The sequence below is a fragment of the Sebastes fasciatus genome, chromosome 7, assembly GCF_043250625.1.
Source record: "Sebastes fasciatus isolate fSebFas1 chromosome 7, fSebFas1.pri, whole genome shotgun sequence".
NCBI lineage: Eukaryota > Metazoa > Chordata > Actinopteri > Perciformes > Sebastidae > Sebastes > Sebastes fasciatus.
The window spans coordinates 9,894,581-9,919,398 of record NC_133801.1 but is presented as its reverse complement, the minus strand read 5'-3'; the positions used below and the strand labels follow the sequence as shown (position 1 = coordinate 9,919,398).

General features: G+C 39.0%; 2 protein-coding genes across 3 annotated transcripts; both read left to right on the top strand.

Moving 5' to 3' along the window:
* Nucleotides 1–1,351: 1,351 nt before the first annotated feature.
* On the top strand, nucleotides 1,352–7,868 carry dhx40 (DEAH (Asp-Glu-Ala-His) box polypeptide 40). 2 transcript variants are annotated; one of them, XM_074641462.1, is made up of 17 exons: nucleotides 1,352–1,758; nucleotides 2,762–2,907; nucleotides 3,101–3,220; nucleotides 3,336–3,572; nucleotides 4,065–4,131; nucleotides 4,219–4,350; nucleotides 4,482–4,581; nucleotides 4,698–4,784; nucleotides 5,007–5,189; nucleotides 5,267–5,347; nucleotides 5,453–5,610; nucleotides 5,885–5,999; nucleotides 6,125–6,233; nucleotides 6,843–6,937; nucleotides 7,054–7,123; nucleotides 7,238–7,466; nucleotides 7,649–7,868. In XM_074641462.1, exons 1-17 carry the CDS (start codon nucleotides 1,587–1,589, stop codon nucleotides 7,768–7,770), a joined length of 2,223 nt encoding a protein of 740 aa, XP_074497563.1. In that variant the 5' UTR covers nucleotides 1,352–1,586; the 3' UTR covers nucleotides 7,771–7,868. The 2 variants fall into 2 exon arrangements, with proteins under 2 accessions (XP_074497563.1, XP_074497564.1); XM_074641463.1 differs by having other exon boundaries at nucleotides 1,359–1,758; nucleotides 3,097–3,220.
* A 2,013-nt stretch (nucleotides 7,869–9,881) lies between these two features.
* On the top strand, nucleotides 9,882–24,090 carry akt2 (v-akt murine thymoma viral oncogene homolog 2). Its single transcript, XM_074641481.1, has 14 exons — nucleotides 9,882–10,325; nucleotides 12,778–12,947; nucleotides 13,222–13,353; nucleotides 13,466–13,577; nucleotides 15,231–15,384; nucleotides 17,295–17,426; nucleotides 17,566–17,631; nucleotides 17,727–17,795; nucleotides 18,339–18,461; nucleotides 18,605–18,733; nucleotides 19,174–19,388; nucleotides 19,974–20,061; nucleotides 20,145–20,247; nucleotides 21,227–24,090. Exons 2-14 carry the CDS (start codon nucleotides 12,902–12,904, stop codon nucleotides 21,304–21,306), a joined length of 1,449 nt encoding a protein of 482 aa, XP_074497582.1. The 5' UTR covers nucleotides 9,882–10,325; nucleotides 12,778–12,901; the 3' UTR covers nucleotides 21,307–24,090.
* The last annotated feature ends 728 nt before the right edge of the window (nucleotides 24,091–24,818 follow it).

The window sequence follows — 24,818 nt, the reverse complement described above, 5'->3', positions numbered from 1 at the left end:
TCATATTAGGGAACATTTCAGTCAAGAACTGTCCATGATTTGTAATGAAAATAAATCTATACCTTACTTTAATGGCCTTATATGCAGATGTCTTTTGGTAGTGGGAAAGGCTTGTGTTATTTAACATAAATAATGTTTTAGTAGTTTTTTTTCCACATTTCGTTATTGTAGAAATCGTCACAATATGACAAAACAGAGAACATTAGGCACGATGGATATTAAAACAGGCTCCATTGACATTCACCATTGTATCAGGGCATATGGTAATTATGAGAAACTCTAAAAGATAAAAAAAAATATATATATATATATATAATTTAAAAAAGAAAGAAAGTAAAAAAGTCAATATAAATTATTTAAATAATAACAGAGAAGGTAAGCGATAAATCACATTTTTCCAACAACAAAAAAATCATGAAAACATTTCTTATTGTTTATAGTTTGGATGGACTCATAGTACTTATTAAATTCAAGCCTGAAGGGTTGAAATGATGGATAAGACCTCGAGAACTTTTTGGATGTTAAATTTCCCCAATAAAACTAATTGACAGTCTGATGAATTTTCAGGTCTTTATTTCCATCATATAATATTTATGTTTATTTATTTTGCACAAATTAATACTACACAAATGTAACAAAAAATAATAATATACAGTGCAAAAGATGCAAAATACCCACTGGGCTTATTTGAATCTTCCACCTATTACGTCCTTGGCTTCCAGCTTAATTGAATGATTGGTTTGAGTGTCAAAATAGTCCTCATAATGTTATAGCAGTATTTTTCCTTTGTCTTCATCACTGTACGGGTACATAATTAACTTGCTGATCACTTTGGGAAAATTTTAAATATTAAACATCTGCTTCTAATCTTTGCTTTCAGATACAGATTCAGATACAGATACAGATACATATACAGATAGCTTTATTTATCCCCAAGGGCAATTCAGTTTCTGCAGTCCACCGAGACATATACACATTCATACTTGTACAATCATCAATGACAGAGGGAACACAGTAGGTGGCATATGTGGAGGTGCAAGATCAATAAAAGTACAAGAATACAAATATTTGAAATAAAAACAATAAATACAAGAATAAAAACAAGACGAGATAAAAGAATAAAGGAATAAATAGAATAAAGTGCCAAGAGTATTCACACAGAGAAAACTGTCAATATCATGAATGAATTGTTTAATAGAATAAATAGATTTGTGGACATATTAATAAATTAATGAATAACTTTATTATATTTTATTTGTGTGACTATTTGGTGTTGGTACATTTCTGTTTAAAAAAAGACTTTATTTTGGTGGAGGAGCTTTGGTCACGTGTCCCGCAGCTCGACCAATAGAAACGCAGAATGGGTTAGTTTGCGGAAGTCATTGAGTCAGCGTGTCGTCTTTGAAACGACAGAGACATAAATGTGAAATAAGTTGCTATTTTGTTAAGTTTAATACCTTCTTTGGGCACAAACTCCAACTAAACCGTGTTGTGCATGATTAAGGTCAGTATTTCTTTGGTCTGTTCAGCTCCTCAGGATTTTATCTGCTGGTAAAGAAGCTACTAACGTTAGTTATCTGTGAGTTATGTCCAAATCAACAAGATTGGACCTGAAAGACAATGAGTCTAAACGCCTGCCCATCTATAAGCACAAAGCCGAACTGGTTCAGGCTGTTGAAGACAGCACTTTTCTGCTTGTTAGTGGTGAGACTGGCAGCGGGAAAACCACACAACTTCCTAAGTACCTTCATCAAGCAGGTAAGATAAAGCTAATAATGATAATGATGCACAAACTGATGATACATTGAAACAAAGTGCTTTAAAGGTCCCATATTATGCTAATTTTCAGGTTCATACTTGTATTTTGTGTTTCTACTAGAACATGTTGACATGCTTTAATGTTAAAAAAAAACTTTATTTTCCTCATGCTGTCTATCTGAATATATCTGTATTTACACTTTGTCTGAAACGCTCCGTTATAGGACATTTCAAGGCAAGGCAGCTTTATTTGTATAGCACATTTAAGCAACAGGGCAATTCAAAGTGCTTTACATAGACATTCAAGAACATTGCAACAAAGTGCAAAAGAACATTAAGACATAATTAAAACAGTTATAAAAACATTAAAGATTAGAAAATAAAAACAAGCTAAAAATAAAAGCTAGGATAGAAGCTAAAATAGAATGTAACACAGAAGAGTAAAATCTCTAGTGCAGTATAATATCATTATCTGGTTTAATAAAAGGCAGCAGCAAACAGGAAAGTTTTAAGTTTTGATTTAAAAGAACTCAGAGTTGGAGCGGTCCTGCTCCAATTTTCAATGGAATTGCAACGGAATTGCGTTGCTAGGCAACAGTTTGGGTCCATGTGTACTTCCTGTCAGCTGATGTTATTCCCATACACTGCAACAGGAAATAAACTGGGACACATTTAGAATGTTTACGATTAAAACCGTGTAATGGTCTAAATATTGTATATTTGTGACATCACAAATGGACAGAAATCCTAACGGCTTGTTTCAAAGGCACAATTTCTGAATACGGGCTTTGTGTATTTCTCCGTATATTGAGCGTTTTGATAGTTTAGCAGTATTTCTATAGCACTTAAACCTGCTTTATAATATAAAAGACATGGAAATCTCACTTTTTACAATATGGGACCTTTAACGTCAAAAGACAACATTTATATGCGTGAATTGAGTCAAGTTAAGATACAAATGTGACCACTGAACTCTAATATGATCCACTTCTTTTTTGTGTAGGTTTTTGTAAAGATGGCAAAATTGGCATCACCCAGCCCCGCCGGGTGGCCGCCATCACAGTGGCCCAGAGGGTCGCCCAGGAGATGCAGTGCACTCTGGGTAGAGAGGTTGGCTACCAAGTACGCTTTGATGACTGCACATCAGAGGTGAGAGGCACCACTCATCCATCCACCTGTACAAAATACTACTATGTATTCATTGTGAATGTTTGACTAATGTGTATTATATTTATTATGATAAATCATAAAAATTACCATGATATGTCATCAGAGATTAAAGCTAGCTGTCAGTCCTACATATTGTTCCTTTAACGTGAAGATGTGACTGTGTTTGAGCCAGAGCACGGCGGTGAAGTACATGACCGACGGCTGTTTGCTCAGAGAGATCCTGGCAGATCCTGTACTTTCTCAGTACAGTGTTGTAATCTTGGATGAAGTCCACGAACGCAGCCTCAACACAGTGAGTCAATATATGACACTGACCATCATTAACATATATATAATGTCTGCACTATTAGATGCACATAGCTTGTCAGCATACAAAATTCACTTATTTCTGTCCATCTTTGTTGCAGGACATTCTCCTGGGTTTATTAAAGAAGATGTTCTCCAACTCTGCTAAGGCCGTCAAGGGCCGATTTTACCCTCTGAAGGTGGTGGTGATGTCCGCCACCTTGGAAGCTGACAAACTTTCAGCCTTTCTTGGCGACTGCCCCGTCTTTACTATTCCTGGGAGGACTTTTCCTGTCACCTCCGCATTTGGTTTTGCTGTAGGACCTAAAGACACAGAGAGCACTGGTTATGTAAAAGAGGTACGGAGTTTCAGCCTTTAATCTGATGTTTTTCTTTATTCTTAAGATTGTTACAGAGGGAAAAAAAACATAATTTAGGCCTGCAACTAACGATTATTTTCATTTACGATTAATCGATTAGTTGTTTGGTCTATGAAATGTCAGAAAATGGTGAAAAATGTCGATCAGTGTTTCCTAAAACCCAAGATGACGTCCTCAAATGTTTTGTTTTGTCCACAACTCAAAGATATTTAGTTTACTGAATAAAACGAGAAAGAAACCAGAAAATATTCACATTTAAGAAGCTGGAATCAGAAAATATTTACTTATTTTTTTTCTTAAAAGAATAATTAATCCGAGTGATTATCAAAATATTTGGTGATTAATTTAATAGTTGACAACTAATCGATTAATTGTTTCAGCTCTACAATCATTAACAATCATTTAGATATGATGTTCTAGCTTGATACATTTTGTTTTTATTAATTTGTTTTTACACATTTTGTTTCTCAGGTGGTCAAAGTGGCCCTCGATGTGCACACCAGTGAAATGGCCGGGGACATTCTTGTGTTTTTGACAGGTAAGTCATAATTATCAAGCTCTGAAATCATAGTGTGTCTTAACCCTAACATCAAAATGTGTCACATTAATCCTCCATGTTTGACAGGTCAGTCAGAGATTGAGCGTGCCTGTGACTTGTTGTATGAGAAAGCCGAGTCTGTAGACTACCGCTACGATGTGGAGGACCAAACAGTGGAGGGCCTTCTTATTTTGCCCCTTTATGGATCCATGCCCACTGGTAAATACACACAACAGCTGTCACATCATTTTCATTGATAAGTAGATTAAAAAGCTGATTAAATCAGTATCTTTCTTTGTGACAGTACTGCAAAAGAAAACAAACATTTATCATTTATGGTGTTGTCATAGATCAACAGAGGCAGATCTTTCAGCCCCCACCGCCAGGAATAAGGAAGTGTGTCGTGGCCACTAACATTGCAGCAACATCTCTCACCATTGATGGCATAAAGTGAGTGAGCTGCTTTTATCAGATATACAACAATGACTTGTGTGTGTGTGTGTAATCAGCATCATTCAAATATTTCACGCAAAAACATTTCATCATCCAATTCTTTTCCCATTAAGGTACATCATAGACAGCGGGTTTGTGAAGCAACTCAACCACAACTCAAGGGTGGGCATGGATATCTTGGAGGTGGTGCCCATTTCAAAGTGAGTTTTGGAAGAAATAACATGTCATTTTCGAACCTGCAAATAGGTTTGTTAAAGCCACTGTAGCTCTCCTACATGCTTGGCACACGGGAGAGGTTTAAATTGGCTGCAATCTGCAACCTCACCACTAGATGTCACTAAATCCTACACAATACTCCTTTAAGAAAGTTTGCCAACAGAGATTTAGACTATTTTTTTGTGGGGGGGAATTTCTGTGATTAGGAGCGAGGCTCAGCAAAGAGCAGGACGAGCTGGAAGAACCTCGGCCGGGAAATGCTTTCGAATCTACACCAAGGAATTCTGGGAGAAGAGCATGCCTGAATATACAGTTCCAGAAATCCAGAGGACCAGTCTGACTGCAGTGATACTCACACTCAAGTGCCTGGGCGTTCATGATGTCATTCGGTACACCGATACCCATTCTGAGACTGTTTGCTTTCTTATTTCTCATCTTCTTTATTGATGAGTTGGTTTCTTTTAAGGTTCCCTTATCTGGACTGTCCAGAGGAAAGGTTTATTCTTGAGGCATTAAAACAGCTCTACCAGTTTGATGCCATCGACAGGTGAGTGGTTACACCTGTGGACTTGAATCAAGCTTCTGGTTGTTGGTTTAAGTAATTCTCTGTGAAACCTCATGAACTCCTATGTGTCTGGTGTGTTGGCTGCAGGAGAGGCAGAGTGACCAAGCTGGGGGAGCTGATGGTGGAGTTCCCGCTGCACCCGGGCCTCACCAGGGCCGTGCTCAAAGCTGCCTCGCTCGGCTGTGAGGACCTGCTGCTGCCTGTGGCCGCCATGCTGTCTGTGGAGAACATTTTCATCAGGCCAGGTCAGCAATTTAGCTTAAAAGCAGAACAAAAAGCATGTGTTCAGTTAAAACCTACGAGGGAGGAAAACATAGAGCTTAGAAAAAATCCTTTGTTAATCATATTATTTATGTTAAAATAAGGGAACTGTCTTGTAGCAGAGATACTAAACGTGCCATTTAAATAGGAAGTTCTGTGTTATTTACTGACCTGTTGGTGTGATTATTTATTTAATGTGTCAGTAAATGACACATGCAGAGAAGTGTGGTGTGAAGACTGATCTCTTCCTGCCTGCAGGCCACCCTGAGAAGCAGAAAGAGGCAGATGAGAAGCACCGAGCGCTGGCTGCCAAGAGCGGCAGCATGAACGACTTTGCCACTCTCCTCTGTGTGTTTCAGTCCTGTAAATCCAGGTAAAGACCTTAATGCTGCAAGATGCATCCATATTTATGTTTGTGTGTGCAAATAAATCTATCACTTTATACTGCATGATTATCTATTATATCATGAGTGTGAGTGTTTCTCTTGCATCCTGCAGTGACAGACCCTCAGCGTGGTGTAAGGATAATTGGGTCCACTGGAGGGCGCTGAAGTCCTCCTTTAGTGTGGAGACTCAGTTGCGAGAGATCCTCCTCCGCCTCCAACAGGTACAGCAGTTAATACAACTCATTTTCACACCACTGACTGGAGCGGTTTGTGCATCCACGCTCTGTTAAATGCTTCATATTGATCTAAACATTATAAATCTGCCTATTTATTAGGTGTGATGGATCATGCTTTCTACCCACATTAAAGTTGTACTTGAATAAGTTTAGAGCTGTAATGATTAATCGATTAGTTGTCGACTATTAAATTATTCGCCAACTATTTTGATAATCGGTTTCAGTCATTTTGATAAGTCTAAATTCTCTGATACCAGCTTCTAAAATGTGAATATGTTTTGGTTTCTTTACTCCTCTATGACAGTAAACTGAATATCTTTGAGTTGTGGACAAAACAAGACATTTGAGGACGTCATCTTGAGCTTTGGAAAACACTGATTGAAATTTTTCACTATATTTTCTAACATTTTATAGACCAAACAACTAATCGATTAATCAAGAAAATAATAATCAACACTGAAAATAATTGTTAGTTGCAGTCCTAAATAATTGTAATGGACCTCTTTGCAGATTACTGTGGTCAGATGTTCAACTCTGTCATTTATGTTATTTTGTTTGCTAACACACTGAAGTGATCATTAATTGTCCTTTCAGAAAAGAGATTTCCCTGTAGACACATTTGATGGCAATAAGAGTGAACTCTTCAGACGATGCCTGTGCACAGGATATTTCACCAACGTTGCCAGAAGGTATCACCAACGTTCATTTAAAATTCTCCATATTTAACTCTTGGTTATTATCTCTTTGCACTGCGAACTTTTGCTGGTTGTGAATAATAAAAGTAATTTTTTTCCACCCCACATAGGTCTGTTGGAAAGGTGTTTTGCACAATGGATGGCCATGGATCCATGGTTCACATTCATCCATCCTCATCGGTAAATGCATTTTAAAATAATCTTGATTAATAAAACAGTTTTCATGGAGGACACGTTAAGTTTGGAATCAAAACTTTTATGCTTCTTCCCTGGTTCTCCTTTTGTTGCTCCAAGCTGTTTGACCAGGAGGGTGAGCTGAACTGGGTCATCTTCCATGACGTGCTGGTGACCTCTCGGATGTACATGAGGACCGCGTGTCCCATTCGATACGAGTGGGTGAAGGACTTGTTACCTAAACTCCATGAGGTGGACGTCTATGAGCTGAGCAGTGTGGCGAGACAAGAAGTGACGGATGAGGAGATGATAAAATGGGAGAGCAGGGAAGCAGCCAAAAGACAACCAGGTTTTCAGAATTAATTAGATGTATATTTTGAAATTGTGATGTTGTGCAGCTTAATGGTCCCTGCTATGACCATGTATGAAATGATCAAAAATAAGAGTCCGCCTATAGCACAGGATGGATTAAATGGCCATTTGAACATGAAGCTCTCAAGTCATTTATACCAAACTTTGTTCTTTTTTCAGAGGTTTCTACCGAGGATGTCATGAAGAAGCTGGAGAAGCGAAACAACGAAACCGCCGTCAGTGACGCTCGTGCTCGCTACCTGCAACGAAAGCAACAAAGACAACAAAATAAAGCCCTTTGATAGGAAGCGCTTGCTTTTAAGGACATGATTTGTACATTGTATCACAAAAAGGAGCATTTTTTTGGGAATGATATTTGAATAATAAACATTTGTTACATTTCTAACATTGCTCCTTAAATCCCTCCACTTTATACACAATGATGTAGCAGCAGTAGTAGTTGGTTTCATGGGTCTTTTGAAGTTTCACATCTAAATAAAATAGGTGCTTTATTCCTAAACAGTGAGTGGATTAAAAGAAGTTTTGATTTAACAAAAAAGAGACTCATTTTACATGACTATTTAACAGGTGGAGGAAGTACTCAGATCCTTTACTTGAGTAAAAGTACTAATACCACACAGAACACACACACACAAAATACTCTGTTACATGTAAAAGTCCTGAACTGAAGTTCTTAAGTGAGAGTATGTGAGTATAATCAGGAAAATGTGCTTAGAATATTAAAAGTAAAAGTACTCAATGCTGAAAAATGGCCCCTGTGACGGTTAAACAATTATATATTATATCATTAGATTATTACTCATGCATGAAAATGTAAGCAGCATTTGAATGTTGCAGCTGGATGAGCTAATTGTATTTTACATAGAAGGGCTGCAGCCAATGATTATTGTCATTATGGAATAATCTAATTATATTCTGTATTACTTGATTGATGAATTGAAAATCTTCAGAAAAAAATTGTTTAAAATAATTTAAAGGAAAATCAGCAAATCCACAAAATATTTAGGAAGCTCAAACCATGAAATGGTTTTGCATGAAAAATGACCTAAAGGATTATCACAAACACACACACACACACACACACACACACACACACACCCCTTCCCTTCAAAATAAAAGCCCCTTAGAGTAACTGCTCCTTAAAGGTCCCATATTGTGCTCATTTTAAGGTTCATACTCATATTTCGTGTTTCTACTAGAACATGTTCTAATGTTCAAAAAAAACTTTATTTTCCTCATACTGTTGGCTTGAATATGCCTGTATTTACCCTCTGTCTGAGACGCTCCGTTTTAGTGCATTTCAACGGAATTGTGTTGCTAGGCAACAGTTTGGGTCCATGTTTACTTCCTGTCAGCTGATGTTATTGACATACACAGCAACAGGAAATAAACTGGGACACTTTTAGAATGTTTACTTTTAAAACCGAGTAATGGTCTAAATATTGTATATTTGTGACATCACAAATGGACCGAAATCTTATAACGGCTTGTTTCAAACGCACAATTTCTGAATACGGACTGTGTGCATTTCTCCGTATATTGAGCGTTTTGATAGTTTAACAGTATTTATATAGCACTTAAACCTGCTTTATAATATAAAAGACATGAAAATCTCACTTTTTACAATATGGGACCTTTAATAGGACACTCCGGATGTTGTTTGTTTTTCAAATTAAAAGCCCCCCAACTCACTGTATGTTATCAGAAAACTAGGGATGGACCTAATGTTTCAAATAAAAGTTCATTCTACCCAAAATACTACTTTTCTAACGAATAAGAGTTTTAAAGGTTCATCCACCCAGATACTTGATAATGTTTGTTTTTCAAATTAAAAGCCCCCAACTCTCAAAGTATGTTATCAGAAAATAAGGGTTGGACCTAATGTTTCAAAATAAAAGTCAATTCTACCCAAATACTACTTTTTTTACAAATTTGAATCTTAAAGGTTCTTCCACCCAGATACTTGGTGATGTTTGTTTTTCAAATTAAAAGCCCCCAACTCTCACTGTATGTTATCAGAAAGCTAGGGATGGACCTAATGTTTCAAAATAAAAGTTCATTCTACCAAAATACTACTTTTCTAACGAATTACAGTTTTAAAGTTTCATCCACCCAGATACTTTGTAGAAGTCTATTCCGCATTTGCTCTCAATTTAGCAATGCTTTGAAATTAAAGCATTTCTGCATTCAGACGCATTTTCTGCAGAAAATGCATTAATCTAGCTGATTTTTAAAACTTTTTTTTTTGCACTGCCTATCTCTCAGACAGCAGCTCTCTGTGCAGTTCGGGGTGAGGTTAAGGTGACTAGTAGAGTACTTGATGTACTTTCACACAGAACTGTTCAGGTGCAGTGGACCCTCTCTGGCCTCCTACGTCACTTCCTCTCTGTGTGTGTGTGCGTCTGCGGAGCTTTGCTGTGACTGTCTGGCTGCTGGGACGGACGGACGGACGGACTGAGGGGCTTCACTAACACTAACACGCTAAAACAGGACATTTAACCACATTTAAACACAATCAAGAGGCGGGGTTTTTATCTGTCACGGATTTGGACATTGTATTCTACACAACTATCTACCAAGTTGGAGCTCAGTGGACTTTATTCTCATTCTCTCTGGCTGCTCTCTCAGTGAACCACTGCAGCAGCAGCAGCAGACCGAGCACCACGCCGCTCCGCTGAGCCGCTGTTGTTGTTGTGAGAGAAGAAGCTCAAGCAGCAGCCAGCTCCAGCTGTGTGATCATTGACAGAGCTCAATACACACACGCTTCAACTGTGCAGCGAGTCTCCTCAAGGAACCGACCAGCTGGTGGTGTTTGTGTTGTGCTGAAGTCACAGAGGTAAGAGAAGCCGGGAGGTAATGATGAGCGACGAAGTGGCTAACACACATGCTAACTAGCTGTTAGCTTGAAAGCTACTTTGGCTAGCTGACATGCTAACTAGCCGTTAGCTTGAAAGCAGCTTTTGGCTAGCTGACATGCTAACTAGCCGTTAGCTTGAAAGCTACTTTGGCTAGCTGACATGCTAACTAGCCGTTAGCTTGAAAGCTAACTGACATGCTAACTAGCCGTTAGCTTGAAAGCTAACTGACATGCTAACTAGCTGTTAGCTTGAAAGCTAACTGACATGCTAACTAGCCGTTAGCTTGAAAGCTACTTTTGGCTAGCTGACATGCTAACTAGCCGTTAGCTTGAAAGCTACTTTGGCTAACTGACATGCTAACTAGCTGTTAGCTGCCTTGTTTGGTGTTTAATGCGGGTCATGGTCAGTGTGCTTTACTGTCTGTCTGTCTGTCTGTCTGTCTGTCTGTTGTTTACAAACTGTCCACCAGCTGTAGTATGGTTGGAAGTGTGTTTAGCAGCTGAAGCTACGATAGGAAAGGTTGTTGACTTTGCCTCAGCTGGCTAACTGAGAGGTATGATGAGGATGTGTTGACGTTAGTCTACGTTAATGTTTACACTGAGGCAGCTTGTTGTGGTTGTGCCTGCTGGGTACAGTTTGACACTGATTAACTGCAGTAATCTACAAGGGGTAAGAAGTTAGCTATGTTATGGAAAGTACTGCTATTTGGTGTCTTTATTAAGCCCTCATGTGGTGCTAAAGTTACATGTAAATATTAACGCTTGACTGGATATTATTGTAGATACTCTGTTTGAAAGAGCAAAAAAAGTTGTTTTGCTTCATATCAACATCATTATCAACTAAAAGAGCAGTAAGTATTACTCTTAGTCATTCATAAAGCTATGAACATACTGGATGCACCTCTGATGGCCATAACAAAGTCTGAAGTCTGTTTTTATCTTTGTAAACAAAGCCAGTTCAAACAGTCTTTGTGCTCTGGTGGTGACTGTATGCACTGTAATATTCAACCCCATCACTTTCACTGAAATACTGTGAAATTCTGGTAAACCTATTATCTAACATAAGCTGTTGATTCAGGGCCTGACCCTGGATCACCAAGGCCTCTCCACAAACAGCCTCCCACAGCTCTTGCTGACTATTACATTTGACAATACAGAGGTGTGCAGCCATATCCTAATTGTTACATCATTCGACATCACTAGAGTAACATTATCTACCATATTTAGATATATGTTGACACTGAAACACCGGTGTATGTCAGAGGAAAGAGTTGCATGAGATGATGGAGGTGCCTGGAGTTTCATGATAGTCATTACAGTAGTGCCATTTTTGCTTGTCACAGTCATAAGTGTGAGATGATCAGATATGAGGTGGTGAGCAGACGTGCAGATTTCAGCAGTTTTTCTTTGTTGTGGAGTTGTGTTTCAAGGCAACGAAGTGCTTCAGACGGTGAGGATTTTTGTTCAAGCACATTTCTGTGGTGTGACAACACTCAAGATAGGCATCAAGAGCAATACACAGAAAGTTGTCTTTGTTTTGAGAAATGAGGTTTCACTTTATGTCTTCACCTCCACCTTCCTGGCAGTAGTTTTACTTCCTTTAGGCCCTATTTCACGTGTATTTTTTTATAAGGCTGTCCTTGACCAAAGAACTTCTTAGTCGCCTAACACTCATACGATTTTGTCGGCTAATTGATTAGTTGATTTAATCGACAGATCTGTAAAACTGAGTTTCTCCACAAAGAATCAACACAAAAACACCACTTTAAATCTCGTGTTTACCTGAGATGTGCCCATAAGTCTATAAGCATAAAAAACAACTGATCGACTAAAAAAATCTTGGCTGACGTAGACCAAAACGATAGATTAGTCGACTAAAAGGGGGCAGCCCTAATTCTTTAAACGTTATTACCCAAGGTTATGTTTTTAATCAAAGTGAGGAAATGAATTGTAAATGGTCCGAAGTCACACAGCTTTTTTGCTTGCATCGTTACAAGTAAGAAAAGGTTTTAAATATTTAACAGAGTAACAGTGCACTCATTATGTTTTTTTTTTCTGGGATCTGTACCAAACAAAGATGTTTTCTTAAGTCTGTAGAATATTATATTTAGGCCAGGACATCTCTGCAACATGAAAATATTTAATTTAAAATGGTATTTTGACACACATTTTGCTATTAACCATATTAACCATTAACCAGGCCATATTGCGATTTCTATAAAATTTCTATTAATTGTGCAGCCCTATTTTTTTCTGATACAGGTGGTTTATATCCCTTCTTATATGAATGAACGTTGATGGTCTTTGTGAGTTGTAATTACATGTTAAAGCTCCACCAGGCTACGATTAGCATTGTTTATGTATTTTATGTACTGTTCGACTCATTGTGTGTTCTACATTAACAGTATTTCTTTCTGTTCTTTTCCTCCAGGTATTACATGATATATTTTTTATATCTAAACCACCGTCAGGCACTTGACCAATAGGAACATTTGCACAATTTCCACCAGCTTGTCTGCAGCCCCCTCTCAACCCAGACAGTCTTCTGCCCCAGCATGAATGAAGTCAGTGTTGTGAGAGAGGGATGGCTCCACAAGAGAGGTAAGGGGGCCCCTCGTGTTCACTGTCATCATCTGAGGCTACATTAAATATCTATATTTTGAGTATTTAATACTCAGCCCATAGGCTTGGTATCTGTCAAGTTCATAGTTTTCTCATTAATGGAGAACAGCTGTGCTCAGTTTAGTTCAGTCCAGTCACTAACAATGGCTTCTCATTGTAATAATATTGTGACATGTAGTAGCCATATTAAAGCCAAACACACAAGCAAGTAGTCAAACATTGGATCAAAAATCTTCACCTGTCTGTTTCTCAGGTGAATACATTAAAACATGGCGACCTCGTTACTTCATCTTAAAGAGCGACGGCTCCTTCATCGGCTACAAAGAGAAGCCTGAGGTGTCCAGTGACCACAGCCTCCCACCACTCAACAACTTCTCTGTTGCAGGTCAGTTTTCCCTTCTGGCTGGCAAATTTCAGCAAGTGCCACATTAAACTGTGAAGAAGTGCTTTTATGTTTTGTTGTTAGTGACTTCAGTTTTTCTGTCTCTGCCTTGTAGAATGCCAGCTGATGAAGACAGAGCGCCCAAGGCCCAACACATTTGTCATTCGTTGCCTGCAATGGACCTCCGTTATTGAGCGCACTTTCCATGTAGACAGCAACGAGGAGAGGTAAAACACATTTATTCCAAAGGTTTTATTTTAAAGTCCCAGTGAAACGGAAGTTATGAAAATCGGCAACGTTTCCCTTGAATGAATTAGACCTCAGCCACATTGTTTGGGAAATGAAAACAATTTTTTTTTTTATCACTGATATCGAAACACACATCTCTTCCCATTCCTCCATATTGCTCTGTTAGCAACTACGATCCAGTAACAGTTAAGTGCGGTTTTATATGACCGGTGTGGCTAGCTAATCGCATAAAGTCTCATTTGATTGGATGATTTTTTTGAGTGCAGGATGAGACATCAAACATTTGAAACCGTTTTACAGAAGAGAAATGACAGGGATTTGATGGGGATTTTGATGTAAAATACTCTGATACTGATTTTCTTTTACATATGCAGTATTTGGCGTATAACAAAAGATAAATTAACACAGGGACACACAGGATTAAAATTGATAAAGTGTATTTTTCATTTCACTGGGACTTTAAGTCTAATTCTCTTTGGTAGAAAAAGCCCCAGTGAAAATGTGAGAGTGCTGCCTGTAGTGGGCTTCAGGCCAGTACATCTGACAAAGCAGACATCGTCAAACAAAGTCTGTCTACACTGAAACACAAGAACAATATCGAAATGGATAAATCTCTTCCTCCTCCTCAAACTAAACAACAAATCTGGTTAGGAGCGGAACAGACAGACTGGTTACTCTGCTGAGTCTCAGCCCAGTAAAGCTTTGTCCTGTTGCATCCTGCTCCGCATTATCAGTTACAGTATGGTGATTAAGAATAGCCAAACTCCGGAATAGTTGTTCACTTCTCACCGATATATTTTTCTTTTGTCAGACAACTGAATAAGTTTAAATAAATCCATTGATCAAAGCTTATAAAAGCTTTATGTTTATCAAAGCAAACTATTCTTTTTGCTGCGTTTTCACACCAAAACATCAAATCACGTGTCACGTGATTGAACACAGCGATTTGTGGGCATGTAAAACACTGGCTTAGTGTGAATAGAAAGCCAAAATAAATGAAAAGAAAAGATGTGTTTTTAGATTTAGCCAGTTTAGTGTAGACTTAGTCTCAGAGTCCTAGCCTTCTGTCTCTATGTGGCAGAAGTATTAACTGTGTCTTGGGGGGGGAAATGTGTTTGAAAATTAGTTTTACATGAGATAAATTCAACAAAATAAGGACAGAAAGACACAAGGAACAACATTTTTACAACACAGAGGACCTTAAATGGGCCATTGTTCACTAAAGGCAGTGAAATCCTTTTGGGTTTGCAAGAGTAGGAAAGACCATCGTGCTTGAAATAGAATTGAGTGCCAGATTAGACCTGATTATTCACCTCTAACCCAAGCAACCATCATTGAGTTTTGTTTACATCTGCGCTGCCAAGTACCAAATCCCAGCAGCCCCCCAGATTATCCTCTCTACCTTCTAAATTTAGCTACTGTTTTTCCTTTAAGATATATTTCTGGCACAACATCTAAAACCATCTGTCTGAATACGACGAGTTTACAAAAATATGTCACCGCTAACTACAATTTGTACCTTAAGGCACAACTTGTGCCAATTCAAATGTTTATAGAATAATGTTCAGAGTAATGTGGACACGACTTTGGCTAGATTTGATAATGGTAATGTGTGTTTTCTTCTGGGTCAGGGAGGAATGGATGCGATCGATCCAGGCAGTGGCAAATAGCCTGAAGAGTCAGCATCAGGATGAGGAGCCCATGGAGATTAAATTTGGCTCGCCAAGCGACATCAGCGGCACAGAGGAGATGGAGATTGCTGTGTCCAAATCCCGCACAAAAGTGGTCAGTATTTGCACAAGCAGTGCCTGGCAGCGGAGTGTTTGCTGTGTTTGTCCAGCTAAGCTCATCTTTATTGAGCAAGTTGTTTAAACTTTAAGCCTCTTTCTCAAAGCTTTTTTGGTGAAGCAACCTTTAAATGAGTGGAGGGCAACATCTGTGTGCATATTTTGTCTAGTGCTGATTCACTTCAGTCTGTTTTTACGGATTTAGTTTTCTCTATTGACTGCTGACTGTCATACGGCGTAAAAAGTATGTAGAGATACAGTTTGTATAGCTGTTAACATTTACTGATCAAGTAGAGGTTTGTGGTTCTTCAAAATAGCAGTGTTGTCACGATACCAAAATTATGACTTCGATCTATACGAAATATCTACCGATACTGCAAAAACCTAAAACATCAGGAAAAGTAATGGAATAATAGATGACAGAACATCGAACTTAAAATGTTTTATTAATTAAAAATGTATTAATTAAAAAATACACATGGTATGCAGTAATATATTGCCCCATATACTTGAGTTTATGTGAGTTCTTTCACAGTTAGCTTTATATTTGCAACCAGATATAACTTATTAAACAGTCTTTAATAAGGCTTTGTTTTTGTAAAACAGCGCCCCCGCTGGCGCATCAGTAACAGTTCAGGCGGAGAGTGGTACTGCAGCACGGGAGACGGCGAGAGGCTTGCAAAACAAAAGCCCCCAAAACGATAATAAATTCAGATGAAGTTCTGTGAGAAGTTGATGAGACAAAAGCTGCTAAAATCAGGAAGACACCACAGTAACCATAGAAAGCGCTATGTTGTGTACAAGTGGTGTGAAGAGAGAGAAGAGTCTTAATCTTTAATCTTTTTTTCATCTGTTGACTCATCCTTCTGGTTATAACTACAGTTTATTTTTGACCGCTTGCACACACACACACACACTCGCTGTCGCACATCGACTCAATTCATAGGAAATAGCCTACAGCTCGTATTAAAAACACTGTCAGTCTTAAAATACTGTTACTAAGAAAACGGGGTCTCATACTGTTTTAACAGCAGCGTATTGCGATACCTTTGTAGTATTGGTATTACTTGCAACACTACAAAGTATTTTGATCCATTATTTTATGAAAAAAAACTATCCTTATTTGAATGATTTCCTGCTTTACATTATATGTGATATTATTCATTCATTTTCGACACACCTGTCACCAGGCCTGCAAATGTCTTTGAAGTATTTTTCTTCCAGTGTAGAAACTTTTCCACTTCCTTGTTGTTGTTTCACATGTGTTAATTAAAAGGGTTAGTTCTGTAAAATAATAGTTTTAGTTCTGTAATAATAGTAAAATAGTTCTGAGATAATAGTTCTTTATACGTATTTCAGCATGTTATGTCTCACATGCACGAGAGGCATGTATGTTAGAGCTGCAACGATTAATTGATTAGTTGTCAACTATTAAATTAATCGCCAACTATTTTGATAATCGTTTAATCAGTTTGAGTCACTTTTTAAGAAAAAAAGTCTCTGATTCGAGCTTCTTAAATGCGAATATTTTCTGGTTTCTTTCCTCCTCTATGACCGTAAACTGAATATCTTTGAGTTAACAAGATGTTTGAGGACGTCGTCTTGGGCTTTGAGAAACACTGATCACCATTTTTCAACATTTTCTGACATTTTATAGACCAAACAACTAATTCATTAATCGAGAAAATAATTGACAATTAAAATAATCTCAGTTGCAGCCCTACATCATATGTAGTGCACCAACATCAGCAGCATATAGTACAATGAGGAGCCACTGACTCATCAATATGCTCCTCACAATCCTGTACATTTCAAAGACAGGCCGTTATATATTTTTATATTATAAGTCCCATCAACACTCACAGATGTACCTTTGTCATGGCTCATCTTTGACCATTTCTCCTACAGACCATGAGTGACTTTGACTATCTGAAGCTGCTGGGAAAAGGGACGTTTGGTAAGGTGATCCTGGTGAAGGAGAAGGCCACGGGGATGTACTACGCCATGAAAATCCTCCGCAAAGAAGTCATCATTGCTAAAGTTAGTGCTAATCACATCGCAGTAAAATCTTGACTGTAAATTGTTTTGGAACAGTATTATTATTATCTGTGTAATATGTGTTAGTATGTGGTCTTGCTCTCATTCCATGTACCAAATGTGTGTTTGTGTGTTCCTCTAGGATGAGGTGGCACACACAGTTACAGAAAGCAGAGTTCTCCAAAATACGCGGCATCCCTTTCTAACGGTGAGTTACTGATGCCTCAATTTACGCTTTTCAAAATTAAGGGACTATTTTATCAGTAAAATACAGACGCTAATGTTTGTTTTCATCCTCTACAGACACTAAAATATGCATTTCAAACGCATGACCGGTTATGCTTTGTGATGGAGTATGCAAATGGAGGAGAAGTAAGTTTTCCTTTTTCCTCATCTGGCTGTGTTAATATACCCGTGTATGACCTTTTGGAAGATGGCTGATGGTAGTAGTAGGGGTGTAAAACAGAAACCCAACACATTGTGATGCATCAGTTTAAGGGTGCTCTCTCAACTAACCTGTTTGGTTTGGTTAAAACGGACCCTGGTGTGTTTGCCCGGTTAGAACCGCAGGTGTGAAAAGCACCCAAAGGCTTTTAATGTAACCGTTAAACTGGAACTATAGATGCATCCAAATCCGATCAAACTATGGCATGAATGTGGGATTTGATGATGCATCAGACTGTTGCTGAAATAACTAAAATCAAATCAGTCTGGGACTTAAAATGCATTGTAGGGATTGCTTTGGTTACGGCATGTACTGGGCTCGTTGTTAATCCAAAAATTCTGATTAAAAAGCTATACAGACGGACAGAAATGTTTAAACGCCCACAAAGAATTACTAACAAATCATTTTGATTTTTATGAAATCATCTAGGAACATGATGTGTCCCTTATTCCTGTGTCTACTTTTTTCAGCTCTTCTTTCACTTATCGCGGGACCGAGTCTTCTCAGAAGACAGAGCCAGATTCTATGGTGCAGAAATAGTGTCAGCACTGGAGTACCTTCACTCACGCAATGTAGTTTACAGGGATTTAAAGGTAAGCCTCTGCTTGCTATGACAGGATAGTATTCATGTAGCTGGAGGGATATTCTTTAGTATGCTATAACCTTAGATTGTCATACAATCTAGGTCTGAGGAACAGCCGTAGCTGTGAACTAATATGCCTCTTTCCCTGCACAGCTGGAGAACCTCATGTTAGACAAGGACGGCCACATAAAGATAACAGACTTTGGGCTTTGTAAAGAGGGGATCACAGACGGTGCCACCATGAAAACCTTCTGTGGGACTCCGGAGTACCTGGCACCAGAGGTAAGGAATCTGACATCATTATGTTTTGTGACCAGGATCATGTAAATATGCACTGATGCCACCGGGCTGGATGAGCACATGATGGCCAGTTTTGATAAGTTGGTAGTTTCATGTCTGAACAACTTTGTTGACTTCATAGTGAGGCACTATGTGAAAACCAGTAAGGATTCCAGCTGGTAGAGCTGGTTGTGAGAGTTGGTGCTTCAGCTACCACAACAATAAAATGCTAATGCTAAGAAAATGCTAATTTACCTATAGAGCACTGACAATCAACAGTACTATACAGAAATGTATCTGTATAGTAAGGACATTATCTACTCTGAACTGAACTGAGAAATGGATTCAATTGAACGATTGAACCAAAAAAAAACCTTGATTCTCCTGCAGATATTCCTGTTGTTTTATTTCGCTCCCAACTCGATTCATTCCCACCCTGTCAGGTGCTAGAAGACAACGACTACGGACGAGCGGTGGACTGGTGGGGGCTGGGCGTGGTCATGTATGAGATGATGTGTGGTCGGTTGCCCTTCTACAACCAGGACCACGAGCGTCTCTTTGAACTTATTCTCATGGAGGAGATCCGCTTCCCCAAGAACCTGGCTCCTGAGGCTAAGGCCCTGCTGGCCGGCCTGCTCAAAAAGGATCCAAAACAAAGGTTCGTGGTTTGCATCTGATCTCTTGTCTAGTTGACAACTTGATAGATTAATCGTTGCAGCTCTTCTGTGAAAACGTGGCTGTTCATCTGAATAACTGGCTCCTGAAGATGCAGCAGTGCAGCCCAAGGAAAACATTTTCTTCCTGGGATTTTGCACCACGTCTCGTCTGTAGCACTTGATTAGTTTTCTGAATCTTGCACTGTGCTCGGGGGCACCACATACTCTGCTATAAAATAAGTAACCACATTATTAAGCCTTTGTTCCTTCTTGATTAGTTTTGGTACAGGGTAATGGCTATAAACAAGGGTGTAATTGATTGTTGTTTTGGTCGAGCCCCAGTGTTTCTGAGAACAGTCAAAGAACTGCTAATATTAGTACATCGAGGACAGCCTGGATTACCAACACATGCACTTGTAAGGAAATGAGGAATAAATGTGTCTCGAAATTGGTAAATACAAGTCGGAAGGGAACAGCACAAGTGCTTGTTGTACATTTCCAATGACAGTGTTTGTACAATTGCCTGTCTAAAGAAAAGGTAGCTGGTGAGTGGGTGGTGATGATGAGTGTTTTTGTTTTGTTCACAGGCTTGGAGGCGGACCAGACGATGCCAAAGAAGTGATGAGCCACAAGTTCTTCACCTCCATCAACTGGCAGGATGTTCTTGAAAAAAAGGTATAAAAAAAACAACATATAACATTTAAAATAAGATGTTCAGAAGGTACATCTTTCTAAAATGATATCTTTCTTCCCCTCAGCTTATTCCACCCTTCAAGCCCCAGGTTACATCAGAGACGGACACGCGTTACTTCGATGATGAGTTCACAGCACAAACCATAACAATAACTCCCCCTGACAAGTGTAAGTATATCGACATCTGCCATTTGTGCTTTAAAGGGCGGGTCCATCTGCGTTGAGTTCTGATTTTTTTCAAATGGAAACAACCACTCAGCCGTTGCAAAAAGCAGTGACGTAAGTTACCAAAATGAGCTAATCGAAAGCTAATCAATAAGGTTAAGAATAATGTGGACGCTAGCACCAGCTGAGTCAACGTTAGCTGTGCTAAGTTTGGAAATAACTGAAGTGAGGTTGCATGTATACTCCCGCGTTCTGCGAGGTAAAATTACTGCTTTTTTTAATGTAGTCTGGTGGCTTTGAAGAGAGCGATGAAACGGCTTCAGTTACAGAGAGTTGGAGAGAGCTGTCTGAGGGCGAGGTAAAGCGTTTGTGGACGGGAGCAGAAAAACGTATATATAAAATATTTTCAGAGCTTTACCTCTCCATCAGACAGCCCTTTCCGACCGGGAACTGAAGCTGTTATATCGCTGTCTTCAAAGCCAGACCAGACTCCATTCACAGAAACAGTCATTTTTACCTCGCGGAACATGCTGCATTGATCGGTTAGTTTGTTTGTGTTTTTGTGTGTCTTTCCGATCAAACTAATGCCGCGTCCACACAGCAGTACATTGCTTAGCTTGCATGCCGGTACTCATGTCTGCTTCTCCAAACAGGGAGCCTGCAGACTGCTATCTAAGTTACTGCAACGTTAATACACTCACTATGAGGATGTATATATACTGTATATGTAGCAGCGTCGACCTACATCAGGTCATGTGGGAAAACGTTTTTAGAAGGGTTTGGGAAAATAGCATTTTGACGGAAAACATGCATACTTTTGAATACATAAGGAACACCACTGTGAAGCTACAGAATGATATAAAGACATCCAAAAAAACAAGCAATGGACCCGCTCTTTCAGTTTGGATTTATATGTATTTTTATATCTGTTTTGAACTGGTGGATGCTATTTTTTCTCTCTCTCCCGTTGTGTATCCTCCAGATGACAGTTTAGATGCAGAGGATTCAGATCAGCGCACACACTTCCCTCAGTTCTCCTACTCTGCCAGCATACGGGAATGATCGTTCAGACTCTTGAACAAGCAGGCAGGCTCACACACGATCACAATCCCACATACACACTTGCGCTGCTGGAGAACGACACAAACACAAACTGGCACAAGACACATTTTCATTCGGTCTTTAACGCACGTATACACACACAGACACACATATCCTGGCTATTCAGACAAGACAGGGATCATGGAGTATGAGACGAACACACGGGCCATGAATGACTGACCTCAGCGGGTTTGTGTGGATAGACTGGCAGCTTTGTCTCTGTGCGTCCTCTCAGGGTTGGCTCTAGGCTTCCCTGCAGGACTTCTGCTGCACTACACTGGGGTACCACATCAAAGCCTTGACACTTTGAAAACCAGGTTATGCCAGCAAGTACCACCTCTTTACCAGCTGTACCCATGCTACACACACATACCAACCCATGCATAGACTGCATATATATACACACAACCGTACTTGATAGAATTTTAAAAAGCATAATCAAAATTAGGAAAATGGAAAAGATTTTGGGGAAAAAAGACAAATTTTTATTTCATCGATTGTTACGGTTTTAAATGTAAAGCCATATTTCTGCATTTTTTGTGATTTCTTTTTTTTTATTTTATTTTTTTTAACAAGTGCTCTTTCTGGAACTTGCTGTTACAAATCAAGTGTGGGACCGTTCCTACTGTCGAGGGAAATGGGGACGAAGAGGGAGGGGAGGAGGGTTGCCATTTCTGTGTTTGCACTGCACGTGTGTATAAGCGAATGGACGAGTGGATGTGTGAATGAGTGCGCATACGAGTGCAGGAGGATGTATGAACAACCATTTTGATTCTCAACCATCCCATTTGTGTCTGTTTTCATGCATGTTTTGAAACTATTGCTGGAGAAGAGAGGACACTACACAACACACTCAATGGCCTTTGTTTAAAGGGAACAAGCATGTAACTTATGATGAGCAGCTTGGCGCTAAATTGACTCAGTCAGGAATAGAAACTGGGATGTCTTGTATGGCTGACCTTTTGCTTTAAAAGCTGCATTAATTTAACTCAAAGTGATGCAGCAGTCAGGTTGCCGCTGTGTCCACTTACGGACCTTCTAGCAGCTGGTTGGAGGTGTATTCATTTTCGTTTTCATAGAGTGCTGCAGGAATGAGTCCTAAAACCCGGAAATGAGTTAGTATTTTAGCGTTTCCCTCATCTGGAAGTCAATATTTTTTTTGAATGGGTTTTTAGTAGGGCTGTCAAAGTTAACGCGATAATAACGCGTTAATGCAAATTTCTATTAACGCCACAAATTTCGTTAACGCTTTAACGCCACTTGCGATTTTTAAGTCGTACCTGGTGGACCTCAAGATATGTGAATGAAAATGGGTTCTATGGGTACCCACGAGTCTCCCCTTTACAGACATGCCCACTTTATGATAATCATACGCAGTTTGGGGCAAGTCATAGTCAAGTCAGCACACTGACACACTGACAGCTGTTGTTGCCTGTCAGTCTTGAGTTTGGCATGTTATGATTTGAGCATATTATTTATGCTAAATGCAGTACCTGTGAGGGTTTCTAGACAATAGTTGTTATTGTTTTGTGTTGTTAATTGATTTCCAATAATAAATATATACATACATTTGTATAAAGCAAACATATTGGCCCACTCCCATGTTGATAAGAGTATTAAATACTTTTAAGATAAATTTTGAAAAGATACAAATTTATGATTAATCACGATTAACTATTTAATCAATTGACAGCCCTAGTTTTTGTTTCAATGCCTGAAATAAGGTCTGGTTAACACAAGCTGAAGAGATTTTAACGTTTTATTCTACGATATGAAATACATCAATAGGTATCCCGTGAAGTCAGTAAATGACGTATGAATTTTTAAGCTTTTAAGTCTCTGAAAACAAAACATGTAAGTATCATAAACGTGTGTTTGCCAACAAGCTTATTTTCTGCAATAATCCAAAACCTAATGAAAAAAATCATCTTTTTGTCGAGGGAACCAGGGCGATGCTAAGTTCCTGGTTGGCCTACAACTCTATTAAGGCCAGTCGCTATGTGTTAAAGAGAGTAAGAATAGAAGGAAAGAGGAGAATAGAGACTAGACGCTTCACCACAGTTGTTCCCAACCTGTCTAGAGAGACCAATGTAGACGCACACAGCCATTCGCTGCCCTCCATCCAGTAATTGTCACTCCCTAGCTGAAGAGTTAGGCACCAATCTTTTGTTCATTTTCTCTTTGTAATATCAGTGTAAAGATATTTTTTTTTAATGTTCCCGTATTTAAAGAATGAGAGTTCAATCGTTGTTGAGTCTTTTTATAATGAGGCCAAAAATTGACTGACTTGGTGGACGTTTAACACTTCAAATGATTCCACATCTGATGTTTGTGTTTTCTTTAATGCTGCGTAGTTGTACGTCTGGAGCAAACAGGTTTACAATCCAACTAAACGCTGCACGAACTGGTCGACCAACCTTCAACCTGCAGACAGGGGGAACTAATCAAAACATCAGCTGATGTATTGTCAAGTTGAAATCTGCATACTTTGAGTCATGACGGCACATGATAAACACACACAAGTGCTCATATTGACGCATTATTCCATATTGCTGGAAGAGATGTTGGTTGCTCTTTGAGCTTCACTAAAGGAAAATCAAGATCCTTTTGTTTGTCATTGTTTTGTTTATGTTTGTTGATTTTTCTCCTTTTCTTTGTCCATCTATTTCTCAAATTTTGGAAGACACATTGTCTTGTTTAAGTATACAATATATAAGAATTATATATTAAAAGTTTTTAAACTGCTTCTTTTTGTTCTTCATTTCACAGGGTTTCCATCGGATGAATGCTTTTTTAGCTAAGATCGTAACTATCAGTAATTTGATTTTAAATGAGACGTTAATTGAGGCTCACGTCCCCGAGGCTGAATACACTGTTCATAATGTGCATAACTCAGCATATATAAGGAAAGTATTATTAAAGGTACAGTGTGTAGGATTTTGGGGGATCTATTTGCAGAAATAGAATATAATATTCATAACTATGTTTTCATTAGTGTATAATCACCTGAAACTAAGAATTGTGGTGTTTTCGTTAGCTTAGAATGAGTCCTTCATATCTACACAGGGAGCGGGTCCTCTTCACGGAGTCTGCTATGTTTCTACAGTAGCCCAGAACGGACAAACCAAACACTGGCTGTAGAGAGAGCCTATCATGTTTTTTACGTTACCTGAAGACCACCGTAGTTCTGCGACACGCTTGTGAAACTGCGGTAACGTGAGCAGCAGAGTGCAAAACTGTGGTACCGCCAGCCGCTGTCTGACTTCCTTTGCTGCTAAAGTAGTGTTATTATGGTAAGGACGGCCTCTGAGCGAGGCAAACGGCGTTACCACGGGTTTGCTATCAGCGGCTCACGTTACCGCAGTCTTGGAAAGGGAGGAGTGGGCGGAGGAGTACTCAGTTGGTTGCAATCTGCAACCACATCACAGTATTCCGCCAAATCCTTCACACTGTACCTTTAAGGGAAATCATTC